The sequence below is a fragment of the Sipha flava genome, unplaced genomic scaffold, assembly GCF_003268045.1.
Source record: "Sipha flava isolate LNK unplaced genomic scaffold, YSA_version1 71_pilon_pilon, whole genome shotgun sequence".
NCBI classification, from domain to species: domain Eukaryota; kingdom Metazoa; phylum Arthropoda; class Insecta; order Hemiptera; family Aphididae; genus Sipha; species Sipha flava.
This window is the reverse complement of record NW_020273611.1, coordinates 695,552-716,431: the sequence shown is the minus strand read 5'-3', so window position 1 is coordinate 716,431 and position 20,880 is coordinate 695,552. Positions and strand designations below refer to the sequence as shown.

The window sequence follows — 20,880 nt, the reverse complement described above, 5'->3', positions numbered from 1 at the left end:
AAATAGCTGGACGTCATGACCGAAACGTAGTGAACTTAGTCAGGCCCCGGGTCTTTTTTGAAGCCCGGAACCCATTGACTACAGCCCCAGCTGCTGCCCCATCTCTCGTCGGGCCTGTGTACGACTATATAGGTGCTCGGTGAAATGCGGCTGGTACGCCGTGCACAACACTTTATAATAATAATATTACCGTGATCGGTGTCGTGTCGGAACGTCCGAACATTTTCCCCGAGAACTGTGATAGAAAACGCAATGTTTATGTAAATGTCTGTAAAATTTCATTCGGTACCGCCAACCAAAATTTAACATCCGTAAAAATAGTCAATTAGACGATTGGTTACTAAAATAATATGTTAATAAATAAACATTTTTTTTTTTTTTTTATTATCAATCGGTTAATCAACTTTGAGGATTTAACACGTTGGTAGCGAGATTGTTGGGCAACCTTTAATGAATTCAAGTCAGTCGAATAGTTAAGCTTCCCCAAACTTTAAAACGTTATAGATCCACGATTTGTTTCTATTCTAATAGATTCTTGATAAATTGTTCATCATGCGCTTTGAAACTCAAAAGAGTAAAAAAAAATAGAACAGAAAAATCTCAAAAGAAGTTCAACATTGTTTAACATTTTATATTCAGTTTTGAAAGATTTTATGTTCATTGATTGAACAAACATTTAAATGTAATATGTAATACTCAAAATCATTTGAATAGACAAAAATATCATGTTTTAAAAATACATATTTATTACTCCGCTTGGAATTTAGAGGTAACAATAATATTCAAGTGCGACAAGATGATTTAAAAGTCCTGAATCTAATCATTAGCTTGTTAAATATATTTATTATGTGTGTATATAAAAATATATTGTTTTAAATAATTAATTCATATTTAATTTTTAGTTACAATTTACAAATTATTTTGCTATTGAATTTTCAAACATCAACCGTCGGATGACTAATGTATTTTCCTCAATCATTCTTGTAGGATTATTTATCTTAGCGACCAAACATATTTATTTTTATTTCTATATTTTTGTGCCACCATTTACTTATTTTTAACCGTGTACTCGTTGAACGAATTTATACTTAAAATTGCATGTTACAATACTTATTAATAATTGGCTATAATTTGCTAAAATATTTTAGGTTACGGTGTTATTAGTACCAAGGTCGGTGACCTGTGTGAAATATATAAAGACAATAATTGTGTCATTGCTATCCAGTTCCTGAATATAAATAAAAAAGAAAAAATTATAATATCATCATCGTCGATTTTATGATACACAAATACGCCATACTGATGTTAGAATTTTAGATTTACGTGGACGCAGCCACTAGACTTCACTGCAATCGTTTGCTTTCAACTTGAAAAAAACTTACAACTCAAAGGAGCACCATATCCGTCAATTTATTATTTTATCTATCTCGATAATGTTAATTATTGTACCAAATTCAGAGTTACATTGAACTTTTGAAGTTTAAATGTTGGATAAAACATGTACCTATATTATTTTACATGTATTTGTATTAGCGATGGGAAAAATTCAGATTTGCGAAAGTGTGAAAATCCGGATTTTAGGAATTCCAAACTCAAAATCCGGATTTTATTGTAAATTTAAATTTTGGATTCTAAAATCCAAAAATCTGAAAAACCGGATTCTAAAATCCGAAATACGAAAATTTGAATTCTGAAATCCGAAAATCCAAAAATCCAAAAATCCTAAACTAACAACAAATTAACAATAAATAAACTAACAACAAATTAACAATAAATAAACTAACAACAATAAATATCTTAATTACATAATATATAATTCAGTTATTTTATTAACTTTATATAATTTTTTAAATATTAATGACAAATTTTAAAATTAGGATGGTTTTATATATTGGATTGGAACTAGAATAAATTAACTAGGTGTTTAATAGATTAGTTAGCGTATAATGAAAGTTTAGGTTTTATAATAAAAATGTAACACTCTGATTATAATTTAATAACCTGAAATTTGAATTCTAATTCCATAAATCTGAAATTTTTACCAATGAATCACAACATTTAAATAAAATGTAAGAAACTCAAAAATTAATTAACAATACAAATATAATGAACTTTTGAAATGATAACGAGAGAAATGAAAATAAAGTTATACATTCTTATTTAGGTTGTATATTGCGGTGTATTGTTATACGTTTACTTCTTACTTTATTTAAAAAAAAAAAATTAAATATTTTTTCATTTATTGAATTTTTTTGCCCACAATAGATATGAGTAAACGTCTTTGGTTATTGTTGGTTAAGCTATGTGAGCTATCATGATGATGAACAGGAAGCAGTGAAAAGTATATTAATATAATTACAATATCATACATATTTTTTATCAATTGATCATTAAATGGTAGTGGCAACTGAAATTTTGATAAAAAAACAATGATACATCACTAAATATTATTTTATTTAGGCAGATATTATGGATGATTAAAAAAAAAATAAAAATATTTCTTACTATAATTACTAACTATTAGCTTCGTTTTTAATTAACATAAGTCAAGGCAAGTTTTATAAAGAAATTCAAAGTGTAATCAATAACATTGTATGTATATAAATATTAATTGCGTGGTATACATATACGAGAAAATAATTAGATAAAGTACAACTACTTAGTATAGTTATTAGAAGTACTCCTACATTAATAAATATAAATTTGAAAATACTTTAATACTTTACTTTTTTTAAGTATCAATAAATATAAAAGTCTTAGGTCTTAACTTAGCTACGTTAAATTATTATAAATATAAACAAAATAGTTTTTCTTAAATCGCCTTATATTAAAAACTAATAATGTCAACTACCTAGTATATAATTTATAGCCAACAGATAAAATAGATAAAATAGATAAAATACAAGAAAATCACAATAACAAATAATAGTTTAGTGACAAATCGTGGCAATAAGTAAAATAATAATAGTTGGTAATATTTTCAAGCTCACCATACATAACATTTGGTAGGTGTACTACTGTGAAATTGTAAGAAAATTAAAACCGCTATTGTTTTAGTTATTGATTGAGACCTTAGAGTATTTAGCTTAGTGTTATTGAAATATTATACTCCGACACCATTGCATGCGGTATAATAATAATATGCTGTACTCAAGTAAAATACAGCATACAAGTGTATACAATATACGTAGTAGAGCAATCGATTTAATGAAGGTCTTTATTACGGCGCCGTCGAGTGTACCTATAAAATAAACTACGCGATACTTGCAATATACGTATGCCTACAATATATTTATAAACAATATTACATCCGTATATAGTCGGTATATTATGCACATTTTTTGTGTGGTATTCATTTATAACCTAGACTTAATACTTGTATGTCAAGCATCTATCCAGATCTCAAACAAATTAGCGCTTCTATCTTTTCTAATCTAGTTTTTTTATGTCTATTTTTAAAAATATGTATTTAATTTTTATAATTTATGTTATTTAAAACTTTGAAAGTGAAATATAAACGCTTTTTTCAAAATATATTTTCCATGGAGCTTATTGTAAACACTCGCAAATCTATGTATAAGTCGCTTAATTTTAATGTCTCATTATACAAATTCAACGAAAAGGATATACCTATTCCTTTGTAAGTATGGATAAAATGCGATACAAAAAATGATAATTGAATAATTTATTACATAAGGTATACTATATAGCTGAATAATTTCTTAATCCAAGGTTAAAGTAATATCCATAGTTCAATAAGCATTAAGAAAATTAAGAAAAACGTACTATAAAAAAAAAAAAAAATGAGAGTAATGTTATTTGTACAGAAAAATGGTACTTTAGTTGTATACAGGTTGATTAAAAAACTTACGATTTTGTTTTCATTACGGATCTGTAGGTAAACTAAACAGGATAATAATAAACAGGACTGTACGTTTATAATTTAGTAAAAACAATCTTAGTATTTGAGCTAGTTTTTTTAGAAATCATGAATATACCGAACGCAAGTGTTTATCAATTAACGAGTAATCATTATGTAACGAGAAACTCTTTAAGTACCTGAGACTATATAAGACCTACAAATGTTTACCAACCCTGGTAATCTTTATTTTGGTTCACCCAAATCAAATTAAAATCCTAGAATCCTTGTGTCGTATTTTTGATATAATTTATTTATTACTAAAATACGAACTAAACATAATATTATTTTATATGATTCAAAAAGTTAAAAATAATAATTAAGTACTTCTATATCGAAAAAAAAACTGTACTTAATAAATAATTACAGTGGTAGCTTGCACACTTTGAAAATTAAATTATAGCGATAAAAAATTAAAAATTACTTTTAAAATAAATGGCTTTACACATTTACTACGTATGTAACTACTTAAGTAATAATAAATCCATTTACCGGATGAAGTTCTACAATATGCATTTATACTTAAAACTATACGTCCGTTGTTATAAAATGTTTAAACATTATAATCGGATCGGGTGATTATTATCCCTTCAAAAGCCATATTATTACTAAGAATCCATTTTTCCATATCACTTTATAACTAAGACGGATGATTACACATTATTGTCAACCGTCAAATATAAGAAATAATAAGTATATTCGCAAGTTCTTTGCCGACTCGTAAAAGTTTAATTTATTTCTAAATTGCGGTAGTGAATAAATTTAACTAACTATTTTTAATTTTAACAATAGTTTTTAAACTATATTTAAATTTTTTAATATATTCTGGAAAAATGTTAATTTATGATAAAACTATAAAAATTAATATAAAACTATGCTTCATCATTATTTCATTGTTTTTCTCAAAATACGTAAGTCAGAATTATACAAATATATTAAGTAGATAAAGTGATTACACATACATAGTTTATAAACCTACCATAAGTTGGTATATTTTATTTATTTTTATTAATATCAAAAATTATTTACTGGACGTCACTGAGAAAAACTTATGTAGAGACACCGGAAAGATAAAAGAGTGTAAATATTATAGTACGAAGATCGTGAGTTAAATTAAAAACGTAGATTAAAAAAAACACTTATTGTAATTAATGAATACTTGTTATATACCTAATAACAACTTACTCTTACATATTAATGATTTAATTTTTATATTTGATATTGAGGAGCTTTTCTGAAATTACTTTAGCTAAATTGTTGTGGGTGTGTGCATGTATTTTATGAAATAAAGTTAAGGATAAAGTTGAAAACCTACAAAAATCTGAAATTTAAGCTAAATACCAAACAAGTACAACAAGATTAATCATTGTACTTACATTTAGTAGTATTAAAAACTAAAAACAAAAAACCCTTCAACATAACCTAGATGTAACGTATTTATTTTTATATATAAATAAATAAACAAATATTTTATATATAGAAATAAATAAATAAAATAAAATCTTAGTCGGGAGTAGGTATTATTATATTTGTAAAGTACGACCAATTTTGAATTAAAAATCCATGGCCAGATACAAAGTTAATAAAATTGTGACTAAATATGAAAAATAAAATTGAAACTGAATATGAAAAAATAAAGGAAGAAATACATTGAGAAAAATTAGTGTTTTTACATATTTTTTGATATTATTTTTTAATAAGAGAGATTATTTAAAATTAGTTCTTATTATACATAATATATATGTTACAAAATATAAATACTTTTATTATTACTTATTTATGATTTTACTTTGAAATTTATTATTATCTAAACTATATTGATGTAAGATATTATTTTTAAAATTTATTTGTTCATTTAAAATATTATATAAATTATTTTTCTTTATTTCATTGTGTATGTATAACTTCTAAAACTGAATTAATATAAACGTTATTTTGGATATTTAATATTTCTAAGTCTGTAATTTTAATGTTAATTTTAAATTTTGATTATTTTTTAATGTATTTACTTACTACTACATTCAATTTAAACAAAAAAATTAACTTCTCGGCTAAATGAGTACGGACATAATATATCCTCGTATCGGCACTTTATATAATTTTTACACATTTTGACTCATAGGTTAACATTGTTTTTATGTCGTGAACTAACTAAGTTTGATTTTAAACATTTTACTATTAACTCTTTCATAATGGTCGATTAATTTTTGTTTTTCATAATATTATTTAGAAAAAAACCCTCTTATTTGTGGTAATGAACATATTTTATGAATGTATGGGTTGAAATTTTGGTTTTTTTAACTAAATAACTGAAGGCGAAATATTTCCACCCTCACTAAATGGTTTCTATTGTTAAGTGATTGTATACACACACTGCGTGTTAGACCAAGAAAAAACCTTGGAATAACTTCGTATGCGAGTGCATAAACCAACCTACCGCATACGGTGTGGGTATAAGTATTATTTCTATACAGCAAAACATAAAATGTCTGTTACCTAATCAATGGGATTTTCACGAACAATATAAATCCACCCTTAAAACTTAATTACATATTAAATACCTAACCTAGGGTTCCGCGGAGCACAGTTTGAGAATCGCTGGTCTACACAACAAAATTTTTTAAAACACGATCTTATGAAGACAATATATACAAGTGCAATTACAATTAAGTACATCATATTGAACATATTATATATAAACCATTGACAATGTAAATATAATGTCATAATTATTGATTATTGATGCAAATGCAAACGTTTAGAAATTCAATTTGTAACAATTCAAATAATTTGTCATTTTTAGAGTGTTAATGATACATTAACTTCAAATCAATGTTACATTCAATGTTACGTTAAAAAATAATAATAATAAACCAACCATTTTACCCGATCACCATAATTTATTATTTTTCTTCATATAATTTAATTATTGTATTATATGTATTCTTTATAAACATAATTCTTTAATACTTTTAAATAAATCAATTGGTTCAATAACGTACTGCCTACAACAAATCGTGCGCATAGACAGGCGGTGGCGTGTTGTTATAAAAAGTATAGATAGGTAATTGGGATTGAATAGAATACCCCTCTTATTAATCATACCACAGAACACTCTTATATTCTAATTATTCATAGCTTACACCCAGGGGCGCAATTTCAATGAAAAAATTGGGGGTGCTGTAGACCTTCTATCTTTTTCATGTTCCTTAATGATTATAAATACCCGCAAACCGTACAATTCAATAGTTACTAAAATATTTGGTAAATATATGAATACTTTTAAATTTAAATTGTTCACTTTGATTTAATATTTTTATTGTGCGTATAACGAATAACCTGTCTGTAAACACAAATGTTTTATCACATGATCATTTTTAGATTCTGACTGAAGCCAATGATATTTTGGTTTTATAATGATGTTTGTATTTTATTTATTTAACTCTTTTTCAAATAGAAATATAGGTCCAAAAATTTTTTCTAGGACTTTTTTTATATTTTAAATTGGCATGCGGTGGTACTTTAGATAGGTCATTTTTTTAAATCTTAATAGTTTTTCTAGACGTGAGAAAAAAAACTGTCCTGAAATGGTAAAAATACGCTGTAAATAAGACTTTCATATGTCAAATTTTACTTATTTAGTCATAACTCCAAAAGTAATGTGGCTAGAAACTTGAAACTTTTACCCTATAGCAAAGATATTTTTTTTTCGTATTGCGAAATATTTTCGTATTGTATAAAAATGTGTATATTTATACAAAAAAACTCAAAAATTATTGTTTTTCTATACATAATGAGTAATGAGTATTTTAATGTAAATTAATATAAACACATTTGGGGGTGCTAATTTCGAAAATGAGGGTGCTAAGCACACCCAAGCCCTCCCCACAGTTGCGCCTATGTTTACACCTGAAAAATAGTCAATATACGAATGCCCATTTATAAAAGACGTTGTATACTTATTATGTGTCACAAATTATTATTATCTATTGTAAATCATGCTATATAATTAGTAATCATTACAAATTATTATTATTATTATTAATCACTTATTAGAAAATAATATGAATAAAAATAAATGCACAATTAATTTTTTTTAAAAAAAGTGATAAATACTAAATGAAACTGAAATTTATTATTATATTATTTATTGTTAATATTCAAGCAACGAAAATACAAACATTAAACATTTATTGTTATTATAATTAATTAAAAAATTCCGTGTAACCCTTAAATGTATTTACTAATACACTGTGTGTATAAATATATGATTATTATTTGAATATTTCACTGTCAATGTCGTCATAGTAACATAATCATACGTTTATGTACACAAACAAAAATATATATTTTGTAATCTTTGCAGTACAAGTAGACTAATGTAAAATATAAAGTATAGCACGTGAATTCAGAATCTAATATTATAATTTAACCATAAATATTTACTATCAAAATATTACTACAATAACATTATAAAATATTGTAAGTGTTCTGTTAAAATAACGATATATCTATGTCCGCAGTAAAAATTAAAATACCAGGTTAGTACATAATTGTGTATTTATAAACATGCATAAAATAAGTTTTTATTTAAATAAAACTTTTTATTAGCTACTATATTATTTTACTGTATATATTATAAACAAAAACTATACAGTATCAATGCCATATAACTCATAAAAAATAAAAATTTTAAGAATACAGAATTTGTTTGTGATAAATTATATTTATGATATATTATAAATAATAACTATAATTATTTGAATACAAGTTTTCCTGTTTTACACAGTAATTGTGAATATAAAATAATATCTTTGATTTACCAATTGTTGGTAAATCAAAGATATTATTTTATATACACCAACTAAATGCAATTTTTAGTTGATGTATGCATATACTGCAGATTTAAGTGCAATTGTTAGACAACTCCTGGTAGGTATAGATTTGGGAAAAACACATAACAGCCAAATCAATATGTATATATTTCGCATGACTCAACACTCAATAACTAAAATAAAACCATAAATATTTGCTTCGATTAGGATTAAACAAAATATAATATCTTTAACTCAATACGGTGGTGATGAAATGGGTTATTGGATTAGATTATATTACATGTGTAACTTAGAAAATTTAATTATTAGATTATGTTATTGCAATACTGGTTTTATGTAATTTCCGTCTATCCATCTATACATTTTTATTTTTTTTTTATTTTGTATTATTTTTTTTATCAAATAATTTTGTATTTATGTATAGGTAATTCATCACTTTTATATCCAATCATTATAACTTTACTTCTCTAATACTAATCTTCCAATAGGTTTCATTTCGTTCAAAGCATACAAAGTAAAATTATATAGGTTATTATCAGGATTAAATCAAACTTAATATTTAATATTTTTATAACTTATAATTAAACATAATTTTTTAACAAATATTACGTTTAACTGAAATAGTATAGAAATGACAAAAATATTTATCATTTATATGAAATTTAATATTTCATTGGTATACAATGAAAACCTAGAGATATATTTGAAAATACACCAAAATTGTTGGTAGAAATTCCTACATCAAAACAAATGGGGCCGATAAATATTTGTACGTTTAGAAATGAAAGTCGTATGTTTTATTGTTTTGTTGTTCATGTTCAATACATGTGTCATCTTTATGCCAATATCCTGACAAAAATGTCTTACAATACGGTAAACTAATCTTAAATATTTAGTTAGTTCAATGCCCATTGTTCGAGTACACTATTAAAAATAATCGAACAAAACATATAACGATGTCGTTTCAGTATGTACATAATCAAATGGTCATTTTATTGCCAGGCACACGAGAGGAAACGTTTTTAGATCGCAGACAATCAAATTAGCTCCTAAACTGAGAAATTGATAGCAGTACAAATAAAAATAATAAAATTGAAAAAAGACCTCGATTGCATGTCACTGCCGGTCTCGACATGTTTGAAACGTGTTAGAACCGTCCGTGTGGCGCGTATATACTACGGAGAGTTCATAAACCTTCTCTATACGAACGGTGTTTACTTTATTTTTAGCCACACCAGGTCAGGCCTATATTTATTTTTTATTTTTTATAATACTCGTATGTATCCAATTAAATGTACACAATAAAAATTATCATAAAATGTTTTGTTTTTTCACACTCCAGTCATAAATCCACAGAAGCATTTACATTTTTAATTTGTAGTATTTATACTTGCACACAGCTAATACCATATTGCAGTTCATTTTTAAGGAATTTTCACTGGGTGACAAACCATTTTTTTCTTAAAATAGACAATGTAATTTATACTATTATTAGTATGATGATAGTACTTCACGTTTGCTCCACATGATTGTTTAAAATAAATCTCAATGCTGATAGAAAAAGTAAATATCAATAATATTACAGCAAATTGTATTATTTATAAATGTATCTATCATTTATCTAAATTACACGGTTCGGTCCAATATGGTTTCATTTTTTATTTCATCAGTCTGGTCTAGTGTCTTGATCTTTGTTAAAATGTATCAGTCCGGTCCGGTCTTTAAAAAAACGGACCGTGCAAAGCTCTAACCTCTTCCTACCAACATTATTTAAGTGTATAATATATACTTAATGTATATAAAAACTTTGATTATATATATATTAAATAAATAGTAAATTTAATCGGCAATTTTAATATTTCTTTCATTTAACTAATCCAAAACATGAAAAAAAAAATACAAAATTTGATTACTTATAAAATCTATAATATATATATATATATATATATATATATATATATAATATAACATTTTCATTTAGTGTTAAATTATTGACGACCTAATACAATTTGGCCACACCTTAAGGAATCGCGACTTCCAGGTTGTGTACCACTGGTCTAGTTAACTAGTTTAAAAAATGCACTGCCGTATAGGAAATACTGATATATGGTGTAAACGCGTTTTTCTACACGGCACATATGTAATATTATCGCTTCCATTAACTTGTAATATGCACACGAATATTGAAGGTGAAGCTCAATATTATTATATAATCTATGCAATTACTTTACTTCGCTCACGGTCATAACTAAATCGAATTCATAATATGTAACAATTAAAAATACCGAAATTGTGTACATACGTATTCCATCCAACAATAGTACCTACACGACTAAAAAAAAAATTATATATAATATATATATATATATATAGTGATATCCGTTGTAATTTATCAATGATTAATTATCATACCATCTACAATGTTTAGTATACCTAGTATATACCGAACACTGTATACATAGTAATCTAAATGTACATAAATTAACATTGAAAATTCAGTTCAATATAAACATGACAAAAACGCAGAATGTATAATTATCGTCCGTAAACGTCTGTATTGTACTTCTGTGTATAGTATATACCTGTACATGCGCAACTTCATTGCAACCGTCAAAAACAAATAATAACACCATGCGAGCTAATTCCTTTATTCTTCATTACAATATTTCATATGTATCTAATAGTGTATAAATATATATTTTACTTCGGCCAATTTTTATTCATACAAACCATTATCTTCAGGGCCGTATTTATGCCTAGGCCCGTGAGGCCCGGGCCTAGGGCGGCAAATTTTATAAGAAATAAAAAAAAAATCATATAAATATTTTATGCATTTATGTAACTACGTAAATTAATATTATATAATATTTAATATTATAGTATAGATATTTGTGTGTAAAATATATGGGCGTATGACACTGAAAATGTCAATAACACAAAATCAATTTTCTCGTAATGTGAGCTATAAAGATAAAATACCTACCTAGGTACATAATAAGTTATTATAAGTCATTATAAGTTGTTCCTAAAGTAATTACGATAAAAATAAACCTATATAATATATATAGAAGTTGGCTAGAGATATTGTGTATCCACATCGCACACAACGAATTAGAATTGATAATTATTTGTTTTATTTATAATGACTATTGACCTAATATCTTTTTTAAATTAAATAAATTTATTAGAAATAATTACAAGATTTTTTTTTCTTGGGGTAGGAGCGGCATATTTAAAAGGGCCTAGGTCGGCACTTGTTCTAAATCCGGCCCTGATTATTTTTGTATGACTTAGGCTGTACAATACGCACACTGTTATATGCATTTATTTTAGAAACATGATTATTATTATTTCCTATTTGAAATGTTTCCACGTGAATAACAGGGTAGGTAGGTGGTAGGTATATGATCATAGTATAATGCATACCATATGTTCATCGTGTTCGTTGTATACAGAGACCCACCATACGTTGTTGAATATTATACACGATAAATTATTCCAATAATCATATAAAGTAAATCATCTTATTTATCACTAAAAACATATTGCCTACATCGGTGTCGTTTTTTTATATTTGTTCTTATATGAATATGATTTTTGAAAAACTATTATAACAGCATAAAATATAAGAGGTGAAAAACTTATATAGAAATACCAAAATATTACACCAGTATGTCTTTACTTCATTATCTTACAATAATATTTTTGTCTATCTGTTCCATAGTGTAAATGTATGCTTTTTATAAAAATACATAAGAATAAGTAAACAGAATTAAGTACTATGTATAAATGCATGGCTATCTATTAGAAGACAACCATACGAAAAGAAAAAACAATAAAAATTATCGACTTATTTTATCTTGTTTTTTATTTACAATTCTTAGTCATATCTAATGTTATATTTATTAATGGCGTTGTACTTTGTCTGTTCAAACTGAAATAAAATATGAAGTTATGAAATAACTACCAGTCTATTACTAAAATCAAAGTGCTGAGATAAAAATTCGATTTTTCAATGTTTTATGAGAAAAAAAATAATTTATTAATAACCTATTTAAATTTTATAATAATTATAATAACACTAATCCGATAAACTCATATTAATAATTATAATTACTTTATTAATCATGTTTAATACCAAAAATCCGGCACAAACAGTTATACAAGTAATATTATTAGGAATATTTCTATTATTTCTTATTTATATAATACAGTACAATGGTGTGACCGATGTACGGTTTCCGTCATAATTTCAAAAGAAAATAAGTTACGTAAGACTCTAGAAAAAAAACTTCGTTTTGTAAATATTATACTGTTTGGACAATTTTTTTGTTTTTATTATTTGTAACTAATTGTAAATAAAAAAAGGCAAGACTCCTAAGTTGGGTAAGACTCCATGGTCGGGCGAAATGGAAAGGATGAGTGAATGGTATTATTCTGTAAGTCTTTCAAACTTGAAACCAATATACCATTATTCACCAGAAAAAGATTCTGAGTGAAAGAGGACACAAACATCAGTTTATATTTCTGAAAATGGATGATATAGTAGAAGAACCAAAATTCTTTATAAGGTAGATTGAACTTATAATGTTCTTACTTTTGAAATAAAAAAAGCCATTTAAAATATAAATTGTGAATTTTAAATGCTTTTAAACAGAACAAACTTAAGTAAATAATTCAAAACTACATATTTTATGTAAATTGCATATGTATAAAATGCCTTTAATTAAATAATTATTATAATTTAATAGAAGTTCGTTGAACCATTCGATTTTGTCAACGTTCAATTTTATAACGCTTATAAATATTTTTTGCGAATTTAAAGTATTTATTTGTTTTTCTGCAAGGAAAATTATATGTAAAATCTTATATTCAATTTTCAAACTTTAGGTATTCGAATTGAAAACCTTAATGCATTTTTTTACTACAAAAAAGTAGGGTATTTTCATGATTTTTTTTATTTTGTTAAAGTTTAATATTTAACCACTTGTAATTTTAAGCATAAGATTTTTTTTAAATGCTGTACTTAATATATAAAAAAAAAACTTTTTATTATGAAATTGTAAATTAACAAGACTTTTTATTGAATCGAAACCATTTTATTCACATTATTAAAAAATCTAAGAATACAGGAAAATTTCAATTATATCTGTTACAAACGATCAATATTGCTCACTGAATCAATGAAATGCACCGTGTAGAATGAAGAATCGTTTAGTTCAAGCTTATAAGCGTAAGCAAGTAATAGGTAATATGAACGACCTATACGCAATCGATTGAATTGAATAATAGAAGATCTAGTGGAGATTATTAAGATTGTTGAATCACATTTTTTAAGTATATTAAAAACAATGCTTTTGTATCTGAAAATAAATGGAAGGGTTGTCTAATAAATAGTCCAGAAGTTAATAGTTATGTAATACCGTAAAATTGGGTTAGGGAATACACTTCTCAGCGTAGCTCACGTTTATGTTATGGTTGTTCTTGAATTATATAATTTATAATCTATTTATTATTCCGAATCGAACTATAATACTTATACAAACATTTATATTTTCAGAAGACAATATAACAACGTTTCTGACTATGAGAAGTCATTTTAAAAAGATTTATGATGTAAAACCTATAGTAAAGTGTTGGTCTGATGCTTGTCCAAATAAAAGGTTATTGAAAAACACTATCAATATTCGTGATTTTCAGTGAGTACTAAAATTTAATTAAAACAAATATTCGTAGCGTAAATTTTTTAATTATTTACGTGTATTTGGTATTCAAGCCAATTGCTAGTAATTTATAATAGGTTGTCAACAGGTACCTACGCTTTTTCGCTAACTGTTTAATAAAAAACGATTATATTTATTGATACATTTTCATTATTATATTTTAATGATGTTGACTTGTTTCAACTTTTTATCAGCAAAAAGTATGTTACATTATATTCCTACTTATTTATTTTGTCAAATTTTATATTTAAAATATATGCATGTAATTACACTAGGGCGAACATTTTCAGAAAAAAACGGGACATTTGTTACTTTCTCTCCTCCCCAAAAAAAATTGTATTTCAAAACATAATTATAAAACTATAAATATAATAAATTATTTTCCAAAATTAGAAGAGTGCATTTTACTAACAATAAAATAATTTACTTTATATAATTAAAGTATTTAACAATAGGTACATTATAACACATCATAACTGATTAATTTTTTTTTTAAATATAAATTAAAAAAATACTTTATCAGCTATCTATATTCATTATTCATAAATTTGATTTTTTTTTCTAAATTTTTCACTAATTTTCGTACTTTTCTAAAGAACTTATTGAATTTAACAATTTTTGGTAGATACTTCAAATGAAATTCATAAAATTGTAAACGAGTTGTATTTTTAAAGTACTTTTTCGTAAAAATTATTGATCTTATGATTTCCATGTTTACGAGTATGATTTAAGGTTTAAAAGTGTTTATACTTATTCATTTAAAAAAATTATTTATTTTTCTTTTTTACAAATATAATGTAATAATATGGAAAGAACGAGATTAAAACGCGACTATTTTTTAAAAACTGTATAAAAATCTTCCCGTTTGTATTTTGTCGGGACAACAGGACATGATTATCAAAAAACGGACAATCATGTTTTAAATGGGACAGGTGATCACCTTAACATATACTGTAACATTATTACATCATTTTTTTTATCCCATAAAAATATACATTTTACCCCAATCTATTATTATTTTTAACATGCCTAAATTTTACATTTTTAACCAACTCAATTTTCATTTTCATTATTCTATATGTTATACAGAGTTCTGCCACATTATTGTAATTCAACCATCAGTTCTACGGCGAAAAAATCGGTAAAACAAAAATACGACAATAATAAGTTAACTCGTCCGTCGTCGAGTAAAAAGAAACACATAAACAGAGTAAATACATTACATTATTATAGTCTATGTACTCAATACATATTTTTTTTTTTTTTTTGTTTATTAAATATAAATTTATGTATTTTATCCTACTTTTTCACTTCAATTTATCAAACGAAGAGTTATAATTTAAATTGTTAGTAGATCTTTCGAATATTCAGCTTAAACTAGGTAATAGTACAAATATATTTTTTTAAGTACAACAGGATACAGTAACTGGGTATTCGTCATGCTCACCTTGGAGAAAGCCAATGTTATTATTTCCAATTTGAAAGCATGTAAATCATTAGATTTATTATAATATTGTTATTTATATAATGTGATTCAATTTTCGATAAATAGAAGTTAGAAAAAATTATATTTTTAACACAGTTTATAATTTGTTGAATTTAAATAATTTTTAAGATTATTATTTTAAAAATTATGCTTTATAAGGTAATTAAGGTATTAATTATTTAGTTTAATATATAATAATACCACAATATTTTTTAAAAAAATATTGTCATTCTTAATATTTTTTTAAGAGTAGGTTAGTCTACTTTATTTAATAATCTAATAAAAATTTTCTAAATGTCTTCAATTATAATTTTAATTAATATTATAATATTGATAAATATTATATATTATATAATAACTATATAAAATAAATACCATCTAATTAATTACTCAAGATTAAATTGTACTTTAAGAACAAAATTTAAAAATATAAATTATCAAGAAGATGAAATATTTCAATAATAGACAGGGATAACATTATTTTCAGCTAGTTCTGCTTAATTCATAAAAAAAATTAAATTTTTATTAATAATAAATTACAGAATTTAAGTTATGAATCTGCATATAATGATGTTGATTTCGATTCCGTTGAAAATAACAGTCGAACAAATTCTCCCGAAGACCATCATAGCAACCGTGAAGATGAATCCAAAACGATAAATAGACATGATCGTACAATAAAGTCTATTCATCCGAAAAAATCGTCAAAAAAAAAAGAGTATTACAATATTTATTATTTATTAATTATTAATACTTATTCGTAATATGTTTTTTTTAATAAATAAATTTACAACCTGAACTTATTTATACATTTATACAGTGCTCGAAATAGGAAAAATTAAGTAAGGGAGCTCAGTCCAACGATTTGAAAACTGCGTTCCATGTGCGCAATTATTTGACACAGACCCGTGGGAGGCTTCGTCCTTCTTCCCCCCTCCACCAACCTTAAATATATTTTGAATACCACTTTTCAGCTAAAAAAATATTTTAATTTCAAATATTATATATTTTGATAGCAATACCAACATCCTATACAGCGGCGTAATTGTGAGGTGGCAGGGGGCAAGGGGGGGGCAAGTTCCCCTCCTGACAATTTTTTGAGAGATTAAGGTATAATTTTGCCCCCTAGATAATGCAACAGTACAAATAGCACCTTTTATTAATGAACTCTTATGGGTATTATTTAACAATATTGATACCTAGTACCTGCTACTAACAATTTATGTTAATCTAAACCACAAAATGAGTTAAGAGACTTATGTAAAATCAAACAATTAAATATACTGTATAAAATACATACAATAAAAATATGTTTTAACTGGTGAGGGGGAAGGGTGTCAGGGTTTTGGTAATAATATATTATATTGCCCCCCCCCTAAATTTTTTCCCAGTTACGCCATTGATCCTATATGTTACAATAGAAAATAAAAATAAAATAATAATTAACATAGGTAATTGTAAGCAATCAAGCAGTTTCGTGAATCAAATAATATAATCATATATTTGGTTTTAGTTTTTATCCATTTTTACTCTTTAGTGCGGGCCACGGCCTTAGAAGATTAGTCTAAGGTCGTGGTGAGAGCATTTACTTTTTTTCTAAAATGACGATATCGTCGATCGCCAAAATTAATAACAAACCGTACAATGTATAAAGTATAATACACCAAATTCACAGACATTACTATTTATATTTTTTCAGAAATAAAGACGTTGTCCCTTATCTTAACCACCATATAATCTTTAATTATCAAAATAGTTTTGATATTATAAATCGTAATATTCATTTTCTAACTGACGTAAATTGAAATTTACATAAGAATTATTTTGGACATCAATTAGGATGAACGTGGCGTCCCCCCTTTCCGGTGAAAAAATATAGTTGGGGTACGCAAAAAAAAAAAATAGTAGAGGAGCTCCGCCCCCCTGAGCACCCCCCCCCCAATTCGAGCACTGCATTTATATAGCAATAGTGTCAATTATATTACTGACTTAATAATGTAGCCTACATTTTTATAATATAAATAAGCAAACTGTTTGGAGAATTATGTATATATTATCTATAATTATATAATAAAATTTATAATTTTTTTTTAGTCATTTTTTTCAAAATACGACAAATGATTCATACCAACGGTTCCTCGAAGAAATGACTAACGAAGTAGTAAGGCTTGACTTGTGCACAGATAAAGCATTACAAAATGTGTTTAGAAAACATATTAAACACAACATTGGAAAACTCGATGAGGTATAATCACAATTCAGAAAATGTATTACTTGTGATATTTTGATATAATTTTCTTAAAAAAACAGCAACTCGTATAATTCGTAATAAGATTTTCAATGAGTATATAAATTTTTTCCAAAATACTAAAAAGGGTGACTTAAAAGTAGGTGTTGAGAGAAAACATGTATGTCGGGGATAATTATAAATACAAAGCGTGTGAAGGTTATGGTTATAAATCACACAGTTAATACTATTGAAATTATAATTAATATAATTTCTATTACAATAATCTATATTAAACTAGAGTTCATTTTAATCTAGTATTGCGTATTATATTATTTTCTTCCACAAACCTATATCAACATAGAACCTACATTAGATAAATTAATGATTTAGAAAATTAAAACTTAAAACAATTATTTTTGTCTTGAGACTAAAAAATCATAATACTAAGTTGTATTTAAAATGAATAACATTAATAAATAAATATACATTTTTGCTTTTATTAATAAATATCAAAGTTCTAAATAAATAAATATTCAATTATTTAAACTCAATACTTAAAAGTCGATCTTCGTATTAGGTAGTTATTTTATTATAAAAGGTATTGCAATTTATTTTTTTTTTTGGAAAACTATAAGCATTATTTGTAAATCTAAAGAAGGTACCTAATTATAATTTTAAAATGTTTATTTAGTTGTACAATTTTAAGTATTAAATAATTTAAAATTACCTACTTATCAGTTGAAATTTCAACCAACTTGTAGCTATGGTTCTGCAGATGCACACTCAGCTACTTTATATTTTTTTTATTATAATACGACTAAGTATGACGACCTACCTACATATTGGTTTCAAATAATATCTAAAGAAACCTTAATAATTAATGACCAGCGGATGTATCAATAAATAACAGTATAAGGTCAGTTTCAAAATACAATAAAGTCGTATTAATTTCTGTTAAATAATAGCAAAATATCAGAATTGCATAAACATATGACAGTACTGTCGCCGTGTAAACTCGGCTATATAAATCAATCAACCTTTACATTTTATTCTTATTCTTATTCATTATCTTATTTTAGAAAAAAATGATGGTAGAAGTGAAAAAAGTACAAGTGTTATTGGATTTACCATCTGATAATGAAGACAGATTTACTGGATTTGATGAAATAGCTACGCTTCCAACAAATGATGAAACTGTTAAATGTAATTTTTCCACAAGTAAATCAGGAAAATAATTTATAGCATTTACAAATATAATGAAAAATATACGGTTTGTATATTTAATAATCATTTCATAATATAAAATGTAATATTTTTTATCATTATAATTTTTTGAAATTACAAGTATAAATTTTATATTTTTTTTAATATCAATTAAATATTTATAGAACAAAATATTTCCTACTAGTTGGTTTATTATAATGTATTTACCTTATATTGTAAGTTAACAATGCAACATTTAGTTAATATTATTTGTTTTACAGTTCAAATATACCTATTATAATTAGAATAAGTATTCATACAAATTTTTTTTTTAATGTTTTTGCATAGCAAATTAAGTATGACATTTGATAATTAATGTATATTATATAAAGAAAATATTTATAACACTAATTACATTTTTTTTTTTTTTTTTAATATAATATTAAATTATATATTTAATATAATATTTATTAATATATTTTATGTTTATAGAATTATAATAATATTCTGCTTATTATTATTTAACACACTCACTTTCTAGACTTCTATACTTACAACTGATTATTCATAATAAAATTACAGTATTATTGTTGAAAATAAATTTACAATTCTATTCTTTTTTATTTCTTCAGTAAATATATTTCCGCTTAATATTGGAAACAGGATTCGGTAGTTATTGATGTATAGGTATATGTTCACAAATTATAGCTTAAAGAGCTTAAAACTGTATTTAAATATTGAATTTTGTAATAAAAATAATATAATCTAAATAATATTATGTATATAATACCTGTAAAGGTACTATACATCATATGTATTTTTTTAACTTTTAATTCTGTATAGTTCTTACAATTGTATTAATTATTAATGTATAGTGAATTATTAAAAGATTTTTAATATTTCTAAATTATTTAGCATGAATCTTAAAAAAAATGCATTTTTATTCATATTTAAAAAGTAAATTAGAACCTATAATTTGTTTCAGTTTTAATTGGACCTTCTTAATAAGAGTATAAATGTTCAATAATAAATCATATGTAATAGAAAAAAAACATTTCAACTAGAAGTGAAAAATAGATATAGGATAATCACAACATTAAATTAAAATATGTGTACATTTTTGAATATATTGAGTTTATTATCAGTAAGTAAGATGAAAACAAAACAATTTAAACAATACAAATATGTGATATTCAAAACCGTTTCTAACTATTTTAAATTATGGGACTATCATAATAAATATTGTTTGAAGAATTAATTAATTTAATTTTGACATTATTGAGTATAATCAAAAGTTTTACATTAATATTATCAAATACATATATTATTTTTTTTCAATCATAAATTTACCATTTATCACAATAATATATTTGGTGAATAATAAATAAAACATTTAAAATTAAAAAGTAATAAAGTTCAGAAGAAAACATAAATGGTATGTATGTATAAACATTATTGTTACATAATGTGTAAGGGTCATTTGG

The 20,880-nt window shown here is 24.7% G+C and overlaps 1 protein-coding gene across 3 annotated transcripts; it reads left to right on the top strand.

The window, feature by feature from the left end:
- The first annotated feature begins 8,347 nt into the window (after nt 1–8,347).
- Nucleotides 8,348–19,449, top strand: LOC112692242. Of its 3 annotated transcripts, XM_025566851.1 has the most exons (7): nt 8,382–8,460; nt 9,757–9,992; nt 14,315–14,453; nt 15,567–15,687; nt 16,506–16,681; nt 18,058–18,208; nt 19,273–19,449. In XM_025566851.1, the coding sequence occupies exons 3-7, from the start codon at nt 14,341–14,343 to the stop codon at nt 19,426–19,428; spliced, it is 717 nt and encodes a 238-aa protein (XP_025422636.1). In that variant the 5' UTR covers nt 8,382–8,460; nt 9,757–9,992; nt 14,315–14,340; the 3' UTR covers nt 19,429–19,449. The 3 variants fall into 3 exon arrangements, with proteins under 3 accessions (XP_025422634.1, XP_025422636.1, XP_025422637.1); XM_025566849.1 differs by lacking the exon at nt 9,757–9,992 and having other exon boundaries at nt 8,348–8,460; XM_025566852.1 differs by lacking the exons at nt 8,382–8,460; nt 9,757–9,992 and adding an exon at nt 13,304–13,325.
- The last annotated feature ends 1,431 nt before the right edge of the window (nt 19,450–20,880 follow it).

Coding starts and splice junctions, on each gene's coding strand:
- LOC112692242 (XM_025566849.1), top strand. CDS start 8,433: ATGTCCGCAGTAAAAATTAAAATACCAG. Junction 8,461..14,314: donor AGTAAAAATTAAAATACCAG/GTTAGTACATAA, acceptor TTATATTTTCAG/AAGACAATATAACAACGTTT. Junction 14,454..15,566: donor ATCAATATTCGTGATTTTCA/GTGAGTACTAAA, acceptor TATGTTATACAG/AGTTCTGCCACATTATTGTA.